The sequence below is a fragment of the Lygodium microphyllum genome, chromosome 13 (assembly GCF_053477565.2).
Source record: "Lygodium microphyllum isolate KBCC chromosome 13, Lygodium_microphyllum_v1.1.10, whole genome shotgun sequence".
Classification (NCBI taxonomy): domain Eukaryota; kingdom Viridiplantae; phylum Streptophyta; class Polypodiopsida; order Schizaeales; family Lygodiaceae; genus Lygodium; species Lygodium microphyllum.
In genome coordinates, this window is record NC_141147.1 from 64213495 (window position 1) to 64236607 (window position 23113).

General features: G+C 44.1%; 1 protein-coding gene across 6 annotated transcripts in view; it reads right to left on the minus strand.

Moving 5' to 3' along the window:
- Positions 1-23113, minus strand: part of LOC148026705 (uncharacterized) — a 224645-nt gene that overhangs the window by 171261 nt on the left and 30271 nt on the right. For 4 of the 6 annotated variants that reach the window (XM_087691190.1, XM_087691187.1, XM_087691188.1 and 1 more), the window contains exon 2: positions 1556-2309. The exons of 1 other annotated variant lie outside the window; for it this stretch is intronic. In XM_087691190.1, coding sequence (XP_087547316.1) covers positions 1556-2309 — 754 coding nt within the window. Of the gene's footprint in view, positions 1-1522; positions 2310-23113 lie in introns of those variants that run through there. One more of the 6 variants, XM_087691192.1, reaches the window with a different exon arrangement.

Below are 23113 nucleotides of genomic sequence, written 5' to 3' on the forward strand. Positions count from 1 at the left end.
CATCCTTTACAAGGGTCCAGTAAATTGCTAGGTAACTCTCCACTTCCACCCATACCGGACATGCATGCTTAAGCAAGCATTCGAAATCAGCCATTGGATGCCAGGAGGCAATGTGCACTAATTGCTTATCAAAGAAAAGTGGTTACTTACAAAGAAGAAGATCCTGTGCTGAAGGGGAAAGAAGCACAACCTCATAAAATCCACACTCACTGGCAAAGATCTCTTCCACACAGTTGATCTAAAGGATAGATGTCAGCCATTGACGGATCCTAGAAAGCACAGAAATCAGACAGGTGAAGAAGAAAAAAACGCCGCACTAATGGAAAGCTCAAAAAGAGTGAAGAAGGGATTGGGCCTCTGATGGTCCGCTCACGAAGAGGAGGGTGCATCTGCAAGGGTAGAAGTAGAGACGGTGTACTTGAGATCCCAAGGTGTGATGGCTTGACCACCAACATCAACAGCCGTGGGCTGGAGGATCACGGACACGTGGCTATGGCTGTTGCTGCTTGGAGGGATGCCAATCCTTAGGGGCATCAGAAGACTTGTCTCGGCGACAACAGTAAGTGCAAAGGGGTCCTATGATGGGGAAGAGTCACGAGGCACCGGGGCCACTAGGGCCTCCTTTGCTTTGCCTTTACTTCATCGAGCTTCTATCCATCCTTGTGTCTCCAGGGCAGACTGAGGAATCGCTTGCTTTGCTTGTCAATCCTTGTGTCTCCAGGGCAGACTGACGAATCGTTGCTTGGGCTTAAAGTGGCCAGATGGAACAATCTGCTGCTCAGACGGGTGGGAGGGTGCAATTTGATCTTTAACCATGGGCTGGTCCACCAGTGCACTTTTGTGGTCCGGGCATTCTGCTGCAAAGTATCCCAATTGATCGCAGGAGAAACAGAGGCCAACAAAAGTACCCTACTTGAGCCAAAACCAAAGAGGCCTCATACCACTACAATTGAGGCACAACCAGTTAGGCCTCTTCCTAGCTGTGTCCTATAACACGCACAAACAATTCCTGTTGGCTGCATTCATAACTCGACCCACTGCAGCCATACCATCCTTAGGAAGACCCCAGCAAACTAATAAGCAACACTCAAGTTCCACCCATACTGGACATGCCTGCTTGAGCAAACATTGAAAGTCCACCATAGGACAACATGAAACAATGTTCACTAACTGTTTCTCAAAGAAAGCAACTGCTGGGCAAGAAGAAAATCTTGTGCAGAAGGAGAACAAAGCACCGCCTCATAAAAACCACATGAACCAGCCAAAATCTCCTCCACATAGATGGCTTGAAGAGAAGTCAGCCACTGACAGATTCAAACGAGGATAGGAATCCAACCACTCAAGAAGAGAACGATGCCACCCTCATGGACAGCAGGAAAAGAACGAAGAACCTCCTGAGTGTTCAACTAAGGGAGAAGCATACATGTACCCAACAATTATTAATAGAAAAGAAATGTAAGCATTGGCAGCATACATGTATACAAAAACTATTTAACAGAAAGAATGGCATTGAGTGTTATACATGTTACCATGCCATGCCTATAAAGATTTCAACCTTTTTTGTGGATGACATTCTTGCAAGGCAGCTGTTTTGATGCCCCTTCAGCCATCCACCGGGAGCTTTCTTGTCCAGCATAATAATCTGAGCTTTCTTTTAGCCAAGGATCGTCACTTTTATTGGAAACTTTGACATGTGCATCACTTTGAGAATAATGATGGCTAAAGCAATGATGTTTTCTATGTGAAAATCGTTTTCTTTTTTCTTGTCTATAATAAATCTTATTTAGATCTTTGGCCTCTTGATTCATTAATGAACTGTCTAGGTGAGCATTGCATCTGCTATCATGAACTACTCTACAGAAGAAATTGGATGAATCCTTCTCATGCCTGCATCTCTTTCTTCCATTACAATGCTTCAACTTATAATTGTTGTTGTTTTCTTCCTCAGAGCATCCAAGACTGACACAACTTCTGGCTTCAAAGCTGTCTTTTGTATCTGCCTTCCAGAAGTTGTGCCCAACAGCTCGTTTAGTGCAGCTGCATGTATGGCTCTTGCTACTTCCCAGAGAGTCTAATGCAAGTCCCTTGCAGCATCTTCCTGCCTTTCTGTATCTATTCCTACAACAGTGCTTGAATTTCCAGATGGAGAAACACTTGTGGCACTTTGGTTTACTGTTGGTAAGCCCTCCAGTGCTGCTGCTACTACTAGTATAGCTGACACTGCTGCTTCTGGAGCTGCTACTACCCCTGCTGCTGCTTCTACTACTGCTTTCAACAATACTTTCATGCAACCTAATCCTCTTTGAGCTCTGTGAAAGCATCAAATTTAAAACCAAGGTTAGTAACAAAAGCATGATCAGCACCACACAATAGTAAAAATCAATTAACAATCAAACACAGTCCATAGAAACAAGTGCTAAACAATCATCTCTGTATGCTAGGGCATTCAACATATCTGTATTCTAGGACATCAATCTGGATACTGTGATCCATTGCATCTCCTTAGTTCAAATTCACATGGAAACTGTCTAAAACCTTTCCAACATCACATCTGTGCATCTACTTAGTGCAGTGAAAACATTCTCCCAGTCAAATTTGCATCTCCCTTGCATTGTAATGCATTTTGCGAATAGGGCACTTGGCTGCTCGAAAACCCAAATTGGGCTGCCTTCAAAGTGAAAACCCTTGCATATGTGCATCCTCCCTTTTACCACCTCTACTGCCGGCAGTAAATGTGGATCCACAGTAGCTGCCTCATTCATGGCAGCATTCCCTCATCATCGAGACCCTTCAGGGTGGTTGTTTAATCTTTGGCTCCCTTGAAACCCCCCTGCCCAAAACACACACGCGCACACACGCACGCACACACATACATACACTTTTCATTTCCAGTTGGGCTTGCTTTATGGGCCTAAGAGGGAGTGTTAAAAAGTAAAAATTAGAGTTTATATCGCTATTTGATTACATAAATTGGCCAATTTATACAGCTCTAGAACAGCCCCAAAAAACATAAACCTCATCGTCAAGACCCTTGAGGGTGGTTGTTTAATCCTTGGCTCCCTTGAACCCCCCGCCCGCACCCCCCAGCCCGGCCCAACACACACACACATGTACATGCACCCACACACATACATACTCGTGTCATTTCCACTTGGGCTTGTTTTATGGGCCTTAGAGGGGGTGCTAAAAAGTTAGAATTAGGCCAAGTTTATATTGCTATTTGATTACATAAAATGGCCAATTTATACAGCTCTAGAACAGCCCCAAAAGAAGTAAATTTAAATTACTTCCTATAGTCGAGGTTTGATAGGACAAAACTCCAACAAGACTCTGTTAAAAGGGACCAAGGGGGACTGTCACAGTCATCCAAACCCTTAAGATTCAGTACCATCATTCCCATGACTACTCTGCTGCCCTGTCAACCTCTCTTGCTCAGCTAAACACTATTGTCGTGTCCCAAACATAGTTCTTGGTGTCAACTGCCAGCTCCAGATGACCTCCACAAAAGGATGATAAGCTCCTCTACATATTCATAGTCAAGATGCTCCAGCTTGCTTAGTTGCTATCAAATTCTTCTCCTTGTCCATAGCCAATATGATTACCAAAGGCACTTATAGTCTTGTCGTGTTATTAGGGCATAGCTTTTTCTTGTCTTTTCCCACTCATGGTTAACATGCCACATGGCATCATTTAGATCTGACCATTTTTGTCCATTTCAGGTCATCTATTTTCATTCCTTTTCACAGAAAATGAATGATTTTATCAATAAGCCCCCCTGCACAAAGTATCCCAAGGCAAAGTACACGAAATAGCATTGTCAAGGACTTTCAAAAAGTGCACAACCAAGGGAAATCTATTACAAGGCCTGAACGAATAACCAATCAAGAGGTCTATAATGCCAAACCGTGTATGGCTAACTCAATGGAGTGACAGAATCACAATTCTTGAGAAGAGCATCTCTCCTTCTCATAGCCTCTGAACCACCCTGTATCCTGATTCCTCTCCCATCTCCTGTGAAGAGTTTGGACAATCTTGTTGGCAAACATGTCATTTTCTGTCATTCTCTATGTTTATCTCTGGTTGTGAACCTTGGCTAGAGACTTGCAAGGACAGTTGGAGCTTGGCACTGTCTCTGTCTGTCAGTCCTTTGTGTATGACGTCTGGTTGTGAGCCTCAGCAAAATTCTGGCAAGGATACTTGTAGCTCTGGCATTGTCTGTCCATCAGTCCTTTGTATATGACAGCAGTGTTCACCCCAGGCACATCCAATGGAGACATTAGGGTTTCTCAAAACAGTCCTCTGAATTTTCAGATCTGTACATGGCATTCTCTAACCTGCCTACTCTCTTTTTTGCAGCCCATGCGCCTGTTTTACTGTTGGGGGTAAAGGCGCCTCCGCCTAGCCACCCGTGTATTACTACACTGACAGTACCCGCCATTGCACACTACAGGTGGCGGGCGCCCGTCACAGTCACTTATTCTTTATTCTTTTAGTGATAGTTTAAATAAAGGAAAGCCCGGCCACACATTGTGGTCGTTGGAGTTTCCACTTTTGAGCCCCTCTCTCTCTCTTGGCTCTTGCTCTCCATCCGCCATAGCTCTCACCGCCAAGCTTCTTCCTCCTGGGTTCCAATTCCCTTTCAAGTGGTATCAGAGCAAAGGCATTGGAGCTTGCCCGGAATTCTCTTCAGCCCGGATTTGAAAAGCTTCAACCCAAGCTTCAATGGCAGCCATGGCACCTTCATTTGCAGGTATGTTTTGATCTCTCTCCTCCTCCCCGAGCTTCCGGACTTTCAACGGCTTCTTCCCGGGCTGCATCGCAGCCCCCTCGACATTGCCAACTGCCCCCGAGGGCTGTAGAAGATCCTCCAGTCCCCCAGGAGCAGCAAGCGCAAAATGCGGCGCATTTTTAAGGGGCTGGGCTGATCCCCTCCTGGCATTTCCAGCTCCTTCCCCGGCTTCCCGGCATTGTTTGCAACCTTCCCGATCATCTTCAGACTCCCCGGCATTGGATCCTGGCTCCCGGTGCCCGATTTGAGTGCTTCCCCCTTTAGCCCTTTGCTGTATACACAATCCCAGGACTGTCAAAACAGGGCAACACTTGACATTTACAGTTTAATGCTTCTTGACATTGCCCGTTTGATGCCTATTGATGCCCAGTGATGCCCGGATCTTACGGATGCTATGTCTATGCTTTGGGACTGATTTGGAGCAGATTTGAGCACCGTTTGAGCTTCATATAACAACAAATTGCTTGCTGTAATACAGTGGACTGAAGCTCATTCACTTGGTGTATGCATTGGTTCATGGATACGGGGTGCTTCCTGGAGGTTTGAATGATCATACGGATGTATTTGGAGATTGTCAAATGATTCTTCTTCGTTCCGGAATGCTTTTGAGCTTATATTAAGCTCCGACTTGGTTGTTTTTCATTGGCATTTGACTTCGGTTGGCATGCTTTGGACCGGTCTATGCCTATTGTCACTGCTTGACATTTAAGCTTCTTGCATTTACGCTTTGGCCAGATATGGATGCCACTTGGCTGCCCATACTTGACAATTACTTGGAGCTTCATCTTCAGATATATGAGCATTTTGGATCTACTGGGCATTACATTTGGTTGTCAGTTACATGCTCTTTGAATGCTTTCAAGCTTATGCTTTACGAGTCTAAGATAGCTTGGGATTTATGCTCCGAATGTACCCTACTGGGATTTGGCATGTCTGATGCTATGTATTCGATGTATTAGAGCGTTGCTTGCTCTCTTTGCATCTGACTTTACTTCCAGTGGAAGCCTCTTGGTATTTTTGGATGTACACAAAGTCTTATTTACAGATGAGCTTCAGCTTGTGGAACAATTACATGCATTTGCTCTCTTAAGAGCTTTATGTCTGCAGTTTGTCTGTAGTGGGCTGATTTGATACGCCTATTGGGGTAGGCACCTATCTCTGTCACACGTTTGTCAGTTTTGTATGCATCTTGGATGGTTATGTATTGAGCTTCTTGCTCTATCAGTTATGCTTGTGCTTGGTCTCTTCTCTTACCCTGAGACCCATTACATGCATGACTTCTGGACCTATGAGATGTCTCTTGCCTGACAGGTTATTGGTTTGACAGTTCTTGGTACATTCTTGCCCCTGGAAACTCAATGTTGGATGTATCCTGTTACCTGGTAGTTGCAGTGACATATGTATCAGTGATTGCTTCATTTTGGGACAGTTTTACATACTACTGTCATTTATTACAACAAGCTAAAATCTGCAGATTTTGAGCACTTCTATGAGGATAATGCTTACTATGTGATGCTATCTTGGTCATATTAGGTGGACAGGTGCTTCTCTTGGTAAAATCCACCTTTTCATTCCATTTTAGCAGTGGTTTTAGTACATTTTCTGCTAATTACAGCAACCTGCAATTTTACTTTTTTGCTTTGATTTGGGATAGTATGACTGGTCATTTAAAAGATACAGCTCTCTTTAACATTGCCAAGTTGGATGGTACCGACAATGGGTATTGAAAGTCCCAAATATGGCAGGTTTTGATGGGTGTTAAACCTCAAGATATGGATGATGATGTTTGGATGGAAGTTGATGAGCTATGCAAGTCTACCATTATTTTGTCACTCTCAGAAGAGATCCATCATAATGTTGTTGAAGATGAGAATCAAAGTGCATGGGATTTATGGGAGAAGATTCAGGAGCTCTATACGCAGCAGAGTCCCGCATCACACATGTATTGGCTTAAGCAGTTAATGGACCTTCGCACGAAGGAGAGGACCTCCCTTTCATCTCATTTCAGTCAGTTTCATGCTATCATGAAGAGTCTGTTGTCACAAGGTATTGAGTTCAAAGACAACTTGCACCCATTGTTTCTGCTTGGCACCTTGCCTAAATCATGGGATGTATTCCATACTGCCATATGCACGAACAAGCTTGATGGGCTGAAAATCAAAGATGTTGAGAGAGTGTTTTATTGACTGAGGAAATCAACAGGAGGAGAAACAATGATGCTTCCCCCTCTTCACATGCATTGACCGTTAGAGGTGACATAAATGGCAGGCATGATAATGATCATAAGGACAGGGACTCTTAAAAGTCCAAGTCCAAGTCACATGATCGCAGTAAGTCCCATTGACGGAAGTCTAATCTTACCTGTCATTATTGTGGGAAAACAGGACATATTAGACCGTAGCACCATAAAATGCGCGATGATAAGCACAAGGAAAAGGGAAAAGAAAAAGTGCTAGAAAGGTCTTCTAAGCGCAGTATTGTACCTGCATAGTCTAGTGTGAAGATAGAAGAGGTTAATGTCATGCAGGCCACTGATTCAGATGATGATTACATACTTGCAGCTTCTTCATGCGATGCCTTACAGGCTTCTGAGATACATTCTATGTATGCGCAGTGCTGGCTCTTGGATTCGGGTGTATTCTTTCATGTGACACCCTGTAGAGATTGGTTTCATACCTATCGTACCATATCTAGTTCTGTGCGTCTTGGTGATGACAGGTCTCTTGACATTGTGGGCATTGGAGATGTTAGGCTGCAGGTCCCTTCTCGTAGTTCTTTCGTTTTGCATAATGTACACCATGTACCTGCTTTGACTCGCAGCCCTATGTCAGTTGGACAGCTTGATGATGCAGGGTATTTTGTGTCTTTTGGAGACTCTGCATGGAAGATTACTCGTGGCAAGCTTGTACTTGCAAGAGGTGCCAAGTCTAGCAGCCTCTATCCCTTACTTGTATCTGGAGCTACATTGGATCATATTTTGTCTGTGGATCCTATTCCCCATGTATCCCTTTGGCATGCTCGTTTGGGACATATGTCTCTTAAAGGAATAAAAATGCTACGTGCTTTGCAGTATCTTCCGCCTTTTGACTCTTCGCATTTTGATTCTTGTGATCGTTGTTTGTATGGCAGGTAGACTAGAAATACGCATAAAAAGTCTGGTAAGAAACGCACGGGTGAGCCCTTGGCTCTTATGCACTCAGATGTATATGGACCCATGCCCTGTCAGTCACTTGGTGGGGGAAAGTACTTTGTTACTTTCACAGATGATTACTCACATAAGGTTTGGGCTTATCCCATAAAAAGAAAATCCGATGTCTTAAGACACATTTCAGCGTTGGCTTGCATTGGTAGAGAACCAGTCTGAAAAAAGGCTCAAATGCCTAAGGTCAGATAATGGGGGTGAGTATGTATCACGTGCTTTTGAGCAGTTTTGTGATGAGTAGGGTATTAAGCGTCACTTGACTGTCCCTTACACCCCACCCCAGAATGGTATGGCTGAACGCATAAATAGGATCATTCAAGAAAGGGTCCGTAGCATGCTTAGCCAGGCTGGCTTACCGCAACACTTTTGGGCTGAGGCCGTTACTACTACAGTGTATCTCATTAACAGGTTGCCTAGCAATGGCATTGACTTTCAGGTTGCAGAGAAGGTATGGGCAGGCAAGCCCCCCTCTTATGATCATTTGCGTATCTTTGGATGTGAGGCATTCTGCCATGTATCCAAGGATAAACCCAATAAGCTGGATCCTAAAAGTGTCAAATGCATTTTCATTGGCTATGGAGATGCAAGAGAAATGGGTTATCGTCTATGGGATCTGCAGGCGGGGAAAGTGATCCGCAGCTATGATGTCATCTTTCATGAGGACAAAATGCATATGCAACCTGAAAAAGTGATTGAGATACGCAGAGTTATCTTTCAGGAGAAACCACCTGCTCCCGTTCAGCCCGCTCCACGGCCAGCTAGACAGCGTGCAGCATCACCTGATGCTCATGGCCCAGATGTTAGACATGCTGATGTTAGACAGGATGTTGGTCAAGCAGCAGGGCCTGGATTGAGGTATTCTACTAGAGATAGACGACCTCCTAACCGTTTTGCGCCCTCTATGGATTATGTACTGGTTATAGATACAGGAGAGCCTCTCACTTATGATGAGGCTATGCGCAGGGGTGATTGTCACTCTTAGAAGAGGGCTATGCAGTCTGAGCTTGACTCATTGCATAAGAATCAGACTTGGGATTTGGTTTCCTTACCTCAAGATAAAAAGCCTTTGCCATGCAAGTGGGTGTACAAGCTGAAAAGTACCCTTGGACACCCCAAGCCGGCATACAAGGCTCAATTGGATGCTAAGGGTTTTAAGCAGGAGCATGGTGTTGACTTTGATGAAGTCTTTTCTCTTGTGGTCAAGATGACCACCCTACGCTTAGTCTTGGCCTTGGTTGCACAGCTTGACCTGGACTTGTACCAGACGGATATCAAGACAACGTTTCTACATAGGGACTTGCATAATGAGATTTACATGGAGCAGCCTAAGGGCTTTACAGGCCCTAGCAGGGAACACCTAGTGTACAAACTAAAGAAGAGTCTATATGGCTTGAAGCAGGCACCTAGGAAATGGTACCATAAGTTTGATGCATTCATGCAGTCACAGAGCTACAGCCGCAATGCCATGGATCCGATCTTGTATACGAGGAAATCCCGTAACAGTTCTTAACTGATTTTGATACTCTATATGGATGACATGCTTTTAGCAGGGACAGCTCATGAGGAGCTAGATGCTCTGAAGGCTCAGCTCAAGAAGAGCTTTGAGATGAAAGATCTGGGACAAGCCTCTCATATACTTGGTATGCGCATTACGCGTGATAGATCCCAGAGACTACTCTATCTATCAAGAGGGAGTACATTCATAAAGTCCTTGAGCACTTCCACATGCAAGATGTTAAGCCTATTGGCTGTCCATTACCTTCTCATGTGAAGGTTTCACAGGCCGATTGTCCGCAAACAGATGAGCAGACGGCCGAGATGGCCAAGATTCCCTATGCCTCAACAGTGGAGAGTCTTATGTATACCATAATAGCCACCCGTCCAGATATTGCTGTTGCAGTTAGGGTTGTGGCACGTTATATGGCTACACCTGGCAAGAAACATTGGGATGCTATGAAGGGTATCGTGAGGTACCTGAAGGGCACAGCAGATACGTGTCTTTGTTATGGCAGCCAAGATACAGGAGTCGTGGGATACACTGACTCTGATTATGCAAGATATACAAATAGTAGGAAGTCCACTTCTGACTATGTGTTCACTTTTGCTTGAGGGGCTATCTCTTGGATATCCAAGGCGCAAAGTGTACGGCCCTTTTTACTACAGAGACCGAGTATATTGCAACCACAGAGGCTTGCAAGGAGGCTATCTGGTTAGGCCGTTTGATTGCAGACCTTGGTATGATAGATCCTATGCCTACACTGCATTCGGATTCTATGAGTGTCATTCACTTGGCCAAGAATCTGATCTTCCATGCGAAGATAAAACATATTGAGGTGAGGTATCACTTCATTCGCGAGGTCGTTGAGGACAGGTCTATTAACCTTGTCAAGATTCCAACTGAGTAGAATCCTACAGACTTGCTCACGAAAAGCCTCACTACCGAGCGTTTCGCCTTCCTCGGGAGATTGATGGGCATTGGATGAGATGACGTATTTTTCCTCATCCTGTAGTATATGTATACATGTTGTACTGTCTTTTCTTTTTCTCTTTCACTGGGGAAGATTCGCCTTTAAGTGGGAGGAGGTTGGGGGTAAAGGCGCCTCTGCCTAGCCGCCCGTGTATTACTACACTGACAGTACCTACCACTGTACACTGCAGGTGGCGGGCACCCGTCACAGTCACTTATTCTTTATTCTTTTAGTAACAGTTTGAATAAATGAAGGCTCAGCCACACATTGTGGTTGTTGGAGTTCCCACTTTTGAGCCTCTCTCTCTCTCTCTTGGCTCTTGCTCTCCATCCACCATAGCTCTCACCGCCAAGCTTCTTCCTCCTGGGTTCCACTTCCCTTTTATTTACTACACACAACATTATTTCCTATATTGGTAATTTGCCTAGATAGGTTTCGCACATGGGTGGTACATTTTTGGCAGAAAATGATCTTCTCACTCCTGCTGCAGTCCGGCACCCTCATTGACATGCTGTAGTTCACACATGCAAGGGCTTTCCTTGTATTTATACAAATCATGAAAATAGCCTTTGAACATCCAAACAGGGTATAAACCACAATAATGCAAACACAGCATTCACCAAAACAGTAAACTCGGCAACTTAAAAACACACTCAACTAGAGCTGGAATGATCTTGCACCTTGCCACCCCTTTCAATATTTGTTTAAACAACAAAAGAAAGCTCTGAGTTAGTTGTAATAGATTTCCAGCAATTTCTCGAGCACAACTGATCCACAAGACTTTGTCACCTTCATTGATCAAATCCTACCAACTTCAGACTATCTAAAAGTTCACTTATACACTTTTGCCTACAAAACCCTAGAAAACACAGACAGCAATTTGGCTTGAATTCAAGGAACAATCTTCAATTAAACCCGTCATGCACCTTCCCATGCATACCCACACTGTTCCTCTCACAAATGCTGAGTTTATCGCAATGAAACTTTGTAAAATACACTTTGTCCACAGGAAAAGTATCTAAAAACAGCATGTGGCTTGAGATCTAAGAGGGAGACTGATTCCCAACCCTGGGTATTATATAAAGTTTCTGCAACAAGGTTTAGATTAAATTCTACAGCATTACCTACTATAAATGAAGATGTGGAGCTACTTAATGGATTCCCTGTGGCTGGAGGAGAAGATTGGCTACTGTCCCAAGTCAATCCATTGCTATCAACATATGCTCCATGGCTTGAACCCACAATTTCTGCTGCAACCAAGTTGTGGAGCTAAAAGGAGAAAGATGTAACATAATAGCGAGTCTATTCTCCCAAATCAGCCCTTAAGGCTGTAGAACATCCAAGAGCTGATTTAATCCTGAGGGGACTGCTTATTAATTCATCGAATGCTGCAGGGTTTGCTTTAAGTACGTAAGTCATAAATCCCCTGCTTGGACATTTAACTCCACACTGCTTACAAGGCAAAACTTTCACATTATTGAAAAATGCATTTCAACCTTAAGGAACACATTTTCCAGGTTCCTTGTACTTGTCCTTGAGCTACACAGCTCCTAACAATTCCTATAGTCCCTCCATTGAGCAGCAACAACTAGTACTGTCCAATGTCCACTAAGTATGCATCCTGGCACCAAAGGAACTGTTAGGAGAAGACTAGATGGAGGACAAACTAAAAGGGACTTGGAAATGCACATTTCTAAGGTCAAAAATGTGAGTTTCAATTAATGTGAAAGATTTGGCCAATCAGTAGGGGTCTTATAGCTTATGTGTCTCAAGCAAGCCCATGGGAATGTGATACATTAACAATCAACCCCCTTGAAATTAAATCAGTTCTTAAACATTTTTCTTGCCTAAGGGCTTATTTGGAAGGATAGACTAGCTCTTAGTATACTTCATTTCCTCCTTTCTATAGAGATTGCAAGTTTTGACCATAAAGAATGTACTCACAACATGTATGGAATTGAGACAATGACCAATCTTCTACTCTAGGCATTGGGAATCCATGGGCAACTTCAAATCTCCATTTACGATAGGTAATGTTGCAGATTTTAATCTAAACCTTGTTAGAATAGGTTTATACAGCACCTAGGACTCGAAATCTCTCTCATCCTCTTGGAGCTCAAGCCATATGCAATTTCTAAACACTTTTGTCATGGATAAAGTGTATTTCTCTCAATTCTATCCCAAGAAAACTCTCTGTAAGAGGAATGATGTGGGTATGCATGGGAATTACGCATGATAGGTTTAGTTCAAGCCAAATTGTTGGCTATGTTTTCTAGGGTTTGGCAGGCTGAAATCTACAAGTGGATTTTTGGATAGACCCAAGTTGGTAGGAGTTGCATGGCAACCCAACACCTTAGCTGAACTTTGAAGGTGGCCCTCCTCACACTAGAAAGAGATCACCCAGATTTGACAGCAACATAACATGTGCTTCGCAAGTTATCCCACCACACCTACTCTTCTACCTCGAAGATACTCAAGAACCTATTCCAGGAGCCCCCCTTGCTATTGCAGCTTACATCTCCCATCCTGATTCGATAAAGTTGGATCTATATGGCATTGTTGTACCTCACATATGTAGTCTCAAGTCCCCATATGTCTCATAGGCCAATTTGGACTTTAGTAGATGTTAAGATCTCTCTCTCTCTCTTTTTTTCGTAAAAGGTAATTGTATTAATTACGAAAAAAAGGTACAAGTTTACAGGATTACAAGATACACGATGGCTCTAAGCGATCGTGTGTAAATCTCTCTCTCTTTTTTTTTCGTAAAAGGTAATTCTATTAATTACGAAAAAAGGTACAAGTTTACATAATTACAAGATACACGATGGCTCTAAGCCAATGTGTGCAAACTGTCAGTACAAAACCACAAAAGAGTTACAGAAGTCATGGCAAAGACGCAGAGGAAATTGCCATATGCCAGGGAAGTAAGTCTTCCCGAGGGAGCAAGTCAGAGTGCCGAATGAGATCTATCTACCAAAGCAAGAGCCCTTTAAGCCTGGCAATGTGTCCCGGAACATTAGAGGCCGAATCAAAAAGAAAGGCATTCCAAGTGGTCCAATTGTGCCAGCATCCCCAGTATCTAAGTAAGTGGAACAAGATCTTCATATGCAACTATGCCGGTGTGGGGTATTTTGGGCGTACAAAAACCCAATCGAAAGGGCTTAGTTAGAAACCAACCACAGCTCGCCAAACCGATAACAAAAGCGACCAGATATTCTTAGCGAGAGGGCAAGAAATAAATCGATGACGGGCCGATTCCACAGTAGTGGTGCAGAAGAAACAATTGCCGTTAGAGATTCGAAGCTTGGAAAGGGCCGAGGCAAGAGGAAGACCACCAATCATTACCCTCCAAAGAAAGACCTTGCATTTGAAAGGTGAACAAGCCCTCCATCACAGTTGCCTTCTACCATGACTGAGATTTCCGCAACCCCCATACAGTATTAGCTTTAGTAACCAGTCATTGATGATCTTTAATCAGAAGATGGTACACCTGGTTAGCTGAGGCCTTTTCCAAATTCAACCGACCTGCAAGGTCCCAGTCCTGCCAAGGACGATCCACAGCAAGGGCAGGAAGGGTTGCCTGCTCTGGAGCACTAACAAAAGTTGTTCCCATAAATCACGCTATCCACGAGGGATTCTAAAAAGCCTCTTGGCAGTACGAAACGATATGAAGACATTACGACTAGCAAGGGTGGCATCTGCACAACTGAAGTCAAGCCCAAACGGGCCATGCAGTTAAATTTTGGTCTGAGCTTGTGTTTGCCTTCCCATGAAAGTAATCTCAAGGCTGCCAACAATTCCAGTTGAAAAGAGTTAGTATGTAAACGGTCCTCCACTGGATGCCAACGCGCCTTCTGGAGAACCAATTGCCAGGAGCCGACCAAATGAACAAGCAGGGATGAGGAAGAACTCCAAAACCGAGAGTCTGCATTAAGAACATGCCACCAGGAGCTCTGAATTTGTGTATTACCACGCAGAAGCCCGCAGTCCTCAAAAATCTCTCTCTCTCTCTCTCTCTCTCTCTCTCTCTCTCTCTCTCTCTCTCTCTCTCTCTCTCTCTCTCTCTCTCTCTCTCTCTCTCTCTCTCTCTCTCTCTCTCTCTCTCTCTCTCTCTCTCTCTCTCTCTCTCTCTCTCTCTCTCTCTCTCTCTCTCTCTCTCTCTCTCTCTCTCTCTCTCTCTCTCGTGTCCATGATATCCACGATGATCAGATGTCAGGCCTCAGTGCCACATGAGATCATCAGAACCGAGCTAGCAGCTACACCCATTGTGGTAGAGGCCCTCATCTGATCGGTCACATACATACATAGCCTATGGGATGTACCCAGACATAGATATGCACGGTTGGCCCTTGAGTCCTCTAGGCAGCTTGCCAAAGAGGGTGATACTTCATACTAGTATGCACAGATGTCGGCCTGGTTTGAGCTGCATGGCTTTAGCATGGACAAGTTACCCCCCTTCATGGACAAGTTACCCCCCTTCCAATACTCCCTTGATGCACCATCTCTTGATCTGAGCAGGTTAGAGATTCCCAAGATCATCAAGATGGATCTTACCCAGTTGGATATCACGCAGACATGGTTGATGCCAGGGCACGAGCTAGGGACAAAGATGGCTTTCTACCGCGAGCATTTCCTTCATACTACAGATGATGGATTTATTGCTCGCCCAAGATACATGGACACCAACCTTTCCCATTGGATCAAATGTACTATTGGCCAGTTGCACACCTCCTCACATCAGCTAGAGATTGAGACTGGCAGATATAGATCCATCCCATCAAACGAGCGCATATGCCAAATATGCCAATTAGAGCCAGAGACAAAGAAGCATTATATCTGCCGCTACCCAACATATTATGAGGTCCGTGATCGTCTCCACTATCTCTTTAGAGACGGATTTGGACCTCTATCCAGAGTCATGGATTTTACCGATCAGCGATGCCTTGGCCTCTTTCTTCTTGAGATACGACAGCTTCGTGGCATGTGCCTCAAGAGTACAGCTGCTCCAGGACACCAAGGCCCTTTACAAAGACAGCTCACAGACTTCTTTGTAAAGGAGACTCAAAAGACTTCAATACAGTTACAGCCACAGTCCACACGAGAGCCTCTCTCACCACCACAGTCCACACACAGACAAGGAGTACTAATTGATCGAGCCGTTCAGCTTAGCCAATCCAAACATTCTATGCCTCCACATATACACCGACGACACCTTCATAGGCGGATACAAGGGATTATTGCTCGGGCTAGAGCTAGGACCTCCATACTCACATGAGATTGTACCATTTGGAGCTCATTGTTACTAGATAGAGCTCTATGTTTTACACATAGCCATAGTTAGTTTCCTTTCTTATTTTGCTTTGTGCTACATATTTTTCCCAAACAGTTGTACCATCATACACATGATTATAACTCATGGTCTCATAGGTTATTTTTGGCCTTTTGTAGACGTTAATATATCATTTCATTTCATTTCTCTCTCACTCTCTCTCTCAGTAACGAGAGACAAGCTGATACATAGATTGCATGCCATGGGAGTACCGAAAGAGCTCAGTTGGGGTATTTTGGCACTGTATGAGAGAGTTGTGGGCAGAGTCCGAACATCTGAGGGCCTTTCGGCACCTATTTACTCCACCATTGGGGTGAAGCAGGGATGCCCCCTCTCTCCAACATTATTTGGCCTGTACATTGATGGGATTGCTGATTACATTTCACATGAAGGAGATACAGGAGCTCTACTAGCTGGCACTTGGATACCTCTCCTATTGTATGCAGATGACATTGTATTGATAGCTGACTCTCCAGAGGGTCAACAGCGACACTTGGATGCATTACACTCCTATACTTTCGACATTAGGCTTTCAGTGAACCTTGGTAAAACCAAGGTGATGGTATTTAATACTACACCACAATGGGTCAGGAGATCAGCACCTAAATTCACATATGGATCTGAGGAGTTGAGGTATGTGGATTCTTATACATACCTAGGAGTCTTATTCACAAGGCCCACCTTTTCTATGCAAGAGGTAGCAGACACTAGACTCACTCGCAGATACACAGCACTAGGTGGTTTGGAGAGAATGTGCTCACAAGTGCAATTCCAAGAACCCCGCACCAAGCTATGGCTCTTCGATACACTGGTCACATCCACACTACTTTATGGAGTACAGATATGGGGGCCCAGTCTTGACCACCATAGTAGATCATGGCGCACTTATGACAAATAGAGGTTGATGGAGAAGCCCCTAGTGTCCATGATATCCACAATGATCAAATGTAAGGCCTCAGTGCCACATGAGATCATGAGAGCCGAGCTAGCAGCTACACCGATTGTGGTAGAGGCCCTCACCCCATCGGTCACATAAATACATAGCCTATGGGACTTACCCAAACACAAATATGCACAGTTGGCCCTTGGGTCCTCCAAGCAGCTTGCCAAAGAGGGTCATACTTCATCTTGGTATGCACAAATGTCGGCCTGGTTTGAGTTGCATGGCTTTAGCATGGACAAGTTACCCCCCTTCCAGTACTCCCTTGATGCACTATCTCTTGATCTGAGCAGGTTAGAGATTCACAAGATCATCAAAATGGATCTTACCCAGTTGGATATCAGGTGGACATGGTTGATGCCAGGGCAGGAGCTAGGGACAAAGATGGCTTTCTACCGCGAGCATTTCCTTCATACTACAGATGATGGATTTATTGCTTGCCCGAGATACATGGACACCCACCTTTCCCATAGGATCAGATGTACTATTGGCCAATTGCGCACCTCCTCACATCAGCTAGAGATTGAGACTGGCAGATATAGATCCATCCCATCAAACGAGCGCATATGCCAAATATGCCAATTAGAGCCAGAGACAAAGGAGCATTATATCTGCCGCTACCCAACATATTATAAGGTCCGTGGTCATCTCCACTGTCTCTTAAGAGACGGATTTGGACCTCTATCCAGAGTCATGGATTTTACCGATCAGCGATGCCTTGGCCTCTTTCTTCTTGAGATACAACAGCTTCATGGCATGCGCCTCAAGAGTACAGCTACTCCAGAACACTGAGGCCCTTCACAGAGACAGCTCACAGACTTCTTTGTAAAGGAGAGTCAGAAGACTTCAATACAGTTACAGCCACAGTCCACACGAGAGCCTCTCTCACCGCCACAGTCCACACATAGACAAGGAGTACTAATTGATCGAGCCGTTCAGCTTAGCCAATCCAATCCTATGCCTCCACACATATAAACCGACGACACCTTCATAGGCGGATACAAGGGATTATTGCTCGGGCTAGAGCTAGGCCCTCCATACTCACATGAGATTGTACCATTTGGAGCTCATTGTTACTAGATAGAGCTCTATGTTTTACACATAGCCATAGTTAGTTTCCTTTCTTATTTTGCTTTGTGCTACATATTTTGCCCAGACAGTTGGACCATCATACACATGATTGTAACTCATGGTCTCATAGGTCATTTTGGCCTTTTGTAGACGTTAATATATCATTTCATTTCATATCTCTCTCTCTCTCTCTCTCTCTCTCTCTCTCTCTCTCTCTCTCTCTCTCTCTCTCTCATGAAGATAATTGAATTAAGTAGTAGATATTTACATCAAAGCATCAAGTCAGCAAAGAAAAAACACAGACACAAATGAAAGTCTACCAAAACTCTAACACAGAAATGTCACTCAGAAAGGACAGTTGGTGTGGAGCGAACAATATCCAGCCAAGGAGAAGCAATGTCAAGAAGAACCAGATCAACTGACACCATAGAAGAGATCTGCCATAACACTAAACCACGAACACTAGCCACATCACCATGGATGCCCGATACCGAATCAAAAATGAAGACACTCAGAGTGTGCCAAATATGCCACAAGACCGTCCATCTAAGGAAATGGAAGAGGCAGGAATAATCTGAGTGCAAAGAGAACATAGAAGTCATCTTTCCCATAATCCACGAATGAACCGATATCCGGTGTTGAGTCACCGAAGACCACACACGGGAAACAAAACTCCAAATTTGTCTAGCAACAAGGCAAGAGACAAAGAGATGAAGCACCATTTCATCACATGTAGTGCAGAATACACAACGACCAACAGAGATCTTGTGGGCACGCAGCACATCGCAGTTAGAAGACCCCCAATAGGCAGCCTCCACATGAACACTTTACCGTGATAAGGAACCTTAGACTTCCATAGCTCGATGAATCTTTCCTGCCACTTCTTTTTTCTATCCGGAATATGCCATAATGTTTTAGCCTTTCCCATGACTCATCTCTTCACCTCCACCATTTGATGATATATATCTGGTTAGCTAACCTTTTCTCAACATCATCACGAATCACAAACTTCCAATCACACCGCCGAGACAATGGTTGAAACACTCACAAAGGAGAGAACCTCAAAAGCGTGTCCTATATAGACGACCAAATGTTGAGATATCCTCAAGGCACTCGGAAGTGTTGACGAATATGCCAAAAATGGTAGCATCTCCTGCCAGGATGCAATCAAATCTCCTAGAGGTAGCCAGCACTTCTCCTTGCAGCAAATTCTCCTCCTTACAAAGATCAAGAGGGCGCCAAACTGCAAAAAGGTAACATCTCCTGCCACGATGCAATCAAATGAGAAAGAAGAAAAGACTAGGAGATGTTAATAGGCCTTGTGGAGTTGAGCACATGCCGCCAAGAAACTTGAATAGCTGTGCTACCATGAGAGATGCCAATCTTTTCTATGAAAAATTTTGCAATATCCGACCAGGGGAATGACTCTATACACACAGTGCCTGCGAGTCTCAAAGCAACCATATGCAAATTAACATCCAATAAAGCTGCTCCCTCCATCCTTTTAGAAGTAGTCACATGGTACCACAGAATCCACACCTGGCCCAAACAATTCTCTTTCTTTTTCCACAACATGAAGCGAATAGGTTGAACTAGTTCCAAAAGAGACTTCTTAGTCCAAGGAAGTAGTGGCAGAAAAAATGAGACCATACTGATCATGATGCATTAAGCAACTTTCAGTCTCACATGAAGAGGCTAACCTTGAGATTTCTAGTACATGAACCGATCATGTATACAGGATGGCATCCAATCAAGCAAGGCACGACGGGGATACATCCACACCAATCAGATAACCCAAGTGTCAGGTAATATCTCCTTAGAAATCACAGCTCCTTGCCAACCCAAAACTTGCAAATCTCTCTCTCTCACACACACACACTCTCTCTCTCTCTCTCTCTCTCTCTCTCTCTCTCTCTCTCTCTCTCTCCACATTGGATCACATCCTCACACTCAGAGCGATCATTGAGGAGAGAAGGGCCCATGGCCAACGGACTGTGAGAACAAAGGATCAAGGTACAGCTGGGATTCAGTAGACAGTGTGAGAGTGAGAGACAGAGTTGAAGCACGACACCCAAGAGAATAGACTGAATGAGTGTAATCTGAAAGTACAAAGTACAACCCTTAAACCTTAGGGTTGTAGGGGGGTGTTCACACCCGACACACACTAAGTGCCTAAATGTGTGTAACATAAGCACATAAGTACATACGATAATAAGACCATAAGTGTGGGGGAAAAAACCTCTCCTACCGAGAGTAAAAAGTGCCCCAGTGTCCTACTGATCAAAGACACTCCCATATGAGCGTAGGCGTAAGTAAGGCGTCAGTAAAATACCCAACAAACCCCCCTGGAGTGAAGAGTGATCAAGAGTACAAGGATCATCCGCCACCAAAGGATATCAAATTTAAAGCATCGCGAAATGCTTCAAATTTGTCACGAGGAAGAGCTTTGGTGAAGATATCTGCCACATTACTGGTGGTAGGACAATAGACAAGGCTGATATCACCTGTATGTAGCCTCTCTCTGACAAAGTGATAGTGAATCTCAATGTGTTTCGTGCGAGCATGAAACACTGGGTTCCGTGCCACTGCAATGGCACTCTGACTGTCAGTGAACAAAGTAGTAGGCTCAGTAACAGATACATCCAAATCAGCTAGCAAGCGTCTAAGCCATACGCATTCAACTGTGGTGGTGAAAGCTGCCTTGTATTCAGCTTCACATGACGATGTGGCAACAGTGGATTGTTTCTTGCTAAGCCAAGAAATGCAAGAAGTGCCAAGAAAGAAACAATTGCCACTAGTAGAGTGACGTGTATCATAATCACCAGCCCAATCAGAATCACTGTAAGCATGTAAATGCAGTGGTCCCCCCTTGGCATAAAGCAACCCAAGAGAACGAGTACCCTGCAAGTAGCGGAAAACACGCTTGACAGCTTGCAAATGTGACATACGTGGCTGATGCATATACCTGCTCAAGGCTGAAACTGCAAACTGTATGTCCGGCCTAGTATTGCATAGATATATAAGGCATCCAACTGCAGGAGCATATGTATGTATATCAAACAAATCACTGTCATCATGTAATGACAGTTTCAGTCCAGGTTCCATGGGAGTACAAACTGGCTTGCAATCCTGTAAGCCAAATTTCTCAAGAAGCTGCCCAATATACCTTGACTGTGATAACCCAATACCTCGAGCAATATGTATGAACTAGATGCCCAAGTAGTAATGCAAAACTCCCAAGTCAGACATGTCAAAAGTTTGCTGCAAATTTTGTTTGAATGCTGAAATCTGATCAGCATGTGTTCCAGTGAGCAAAAGGTCATCAACATAAAGACATAAAATCAGCATAGATCCCCCTTCTTTACATACGTAAAGGGTAGACTCAGATGAACTGTTTAGAAACCCCTGACCAAGCAAGAAAGCATCTATCTTTTCATACCAAGCTCTAGGAGCTTGTTTTAAACCATATAGTGCCTTTTTTAGCTTGCATACCAAATGTTCTGAGCCTTCAACTGCAAAACCAATGGGCTGTTGTACATAAACTTCCTCCTGAAGTTCCCCATGCAAAAATGCAGTCTTGATATCTAGCTGATGAACTGTCCAACCATAATGTGCAGCCAAAGCAATCATAGACCTGATGGTCGTCATATGGGAAGTAGGAGCAAATGTCTCCTCATAATCAATGCCCTTTTTCTGTGCGTAGCCTTTAGCTACCAGCCGTGCCTTGTATTTATCTATGGATCCATCTGCTTTTCTTTTCAATTTGTAGACCCATTTTGTTCCAATGGCTTTCTTCCCAAATGGCAAGGACACCAAATCCCAAGTGTGATTCTTAGTAATAGAATCTAATTCAGCTTGCATGGCTGCCTTCCAATGCACACTGTGTTGTGCATCCTCATAACATTCAGGCTCTTCATTATCAAAAGTACTTGCTGCCATAATAAACTCCATAGTATGTGCTGAATCATGCAAACGAGTTTGCCTTCTAGTACGACCAGCCATGGGTGCATCCAAAGGACTATCTTGCATAGTCTGCAAATACCATCTAGGTAGCTGTCTAGCATCCTGACTGTGTGCAAGCTCTTGCTGAATTTCTGTTTCAGCATTATGCTGAGTATTCCGATCAGCCAATGGCTGAATTTCTGCACTTTCCATAGGAGCAGCTGGCTGAACATTAGGTTCATTTTGTGAACCTCCAGCTGAGTCACCAAAAGTAATGGGCAGCAGCCCTTCAAAAACATCACGGGCAGCCTGATATGTGTCCAAACCAGCCAAGGATAATTCTGATTTTTCATCAAAAACAACATCCCTGCTAACAAAAACCTTCTTAGTAACGGGATCATAGAGTCTGTAGCCTTTGCTCTCATTGCTATATCCCATAAAAATGCACTTAACAGCCTTGTTGTCCAATTTTCTTCTAAGTACCTGTGGAATATGGGCATAGGCAAGACACCCAAAGGTACGAAAGTGACCAACAGAAGGTTTACGGCTGTTCCAAGCCTCAAATGGTGTGATGGTCTTCAAGGCTTTGATAGGGCATCTGTTCAAAATATGGCAAGCACACATGACTGCTTCCATCCAAAAACTATGAGGCAAGCTCTTTGCCTTCAACATACATCTAGCCATCTCCATGAGTGACCGATTTTTCCTCTCTGCTATCCCATTCTGCTGTGGAGTATAAGCTGTAGTATACTGATGTACTATGCCCTTCTGCTGCAAAAAAGAATTCAGCATAGAGGACATGTATTCCCCCCCTCGGTCCGAACGGAGAGTCTTAATGTGGCATCCAGATTGGTTTTCAACAAGTGCACTGAAAGCCAAAAATGCATCATACACTTCTGACTTCTTTTTCAAACAATAAACCCAACAAAAACGTGTGAAGTTATCAATGAATGTCACAAAATAATAACAACCACCCAATGACATGGTCTGCATAGGCCCACAAACATCTGAATGCACCAACTCCAATCTGGTTGTTGCCCTGAAAGCAACATCACGAGGAAATGAGAAACGATGCATTTTCCCCAAAATGCATCCCTCGCATAAGTGCTCATGAGGTCTCTCCAAGAGAGGTAAGCCATCCAACACCTGAGTACGCTGTAAAAGCATCAAGTTGCCAAAGTTTACATGCCCTAAACGAGCATGCCATAACTCCGCCTGTATCATAGCAGGAGTGAGAGTGGATGTCAAGTATGCTGACTGATCTACTGAAAGAGCATCCAACTCATATAAACCATGACACAAAGATCCTGTCAAGACCAATGTCATGCATTCTTTTTCTCGAACCATGCAACGGTTATCATCAAAAGTGACT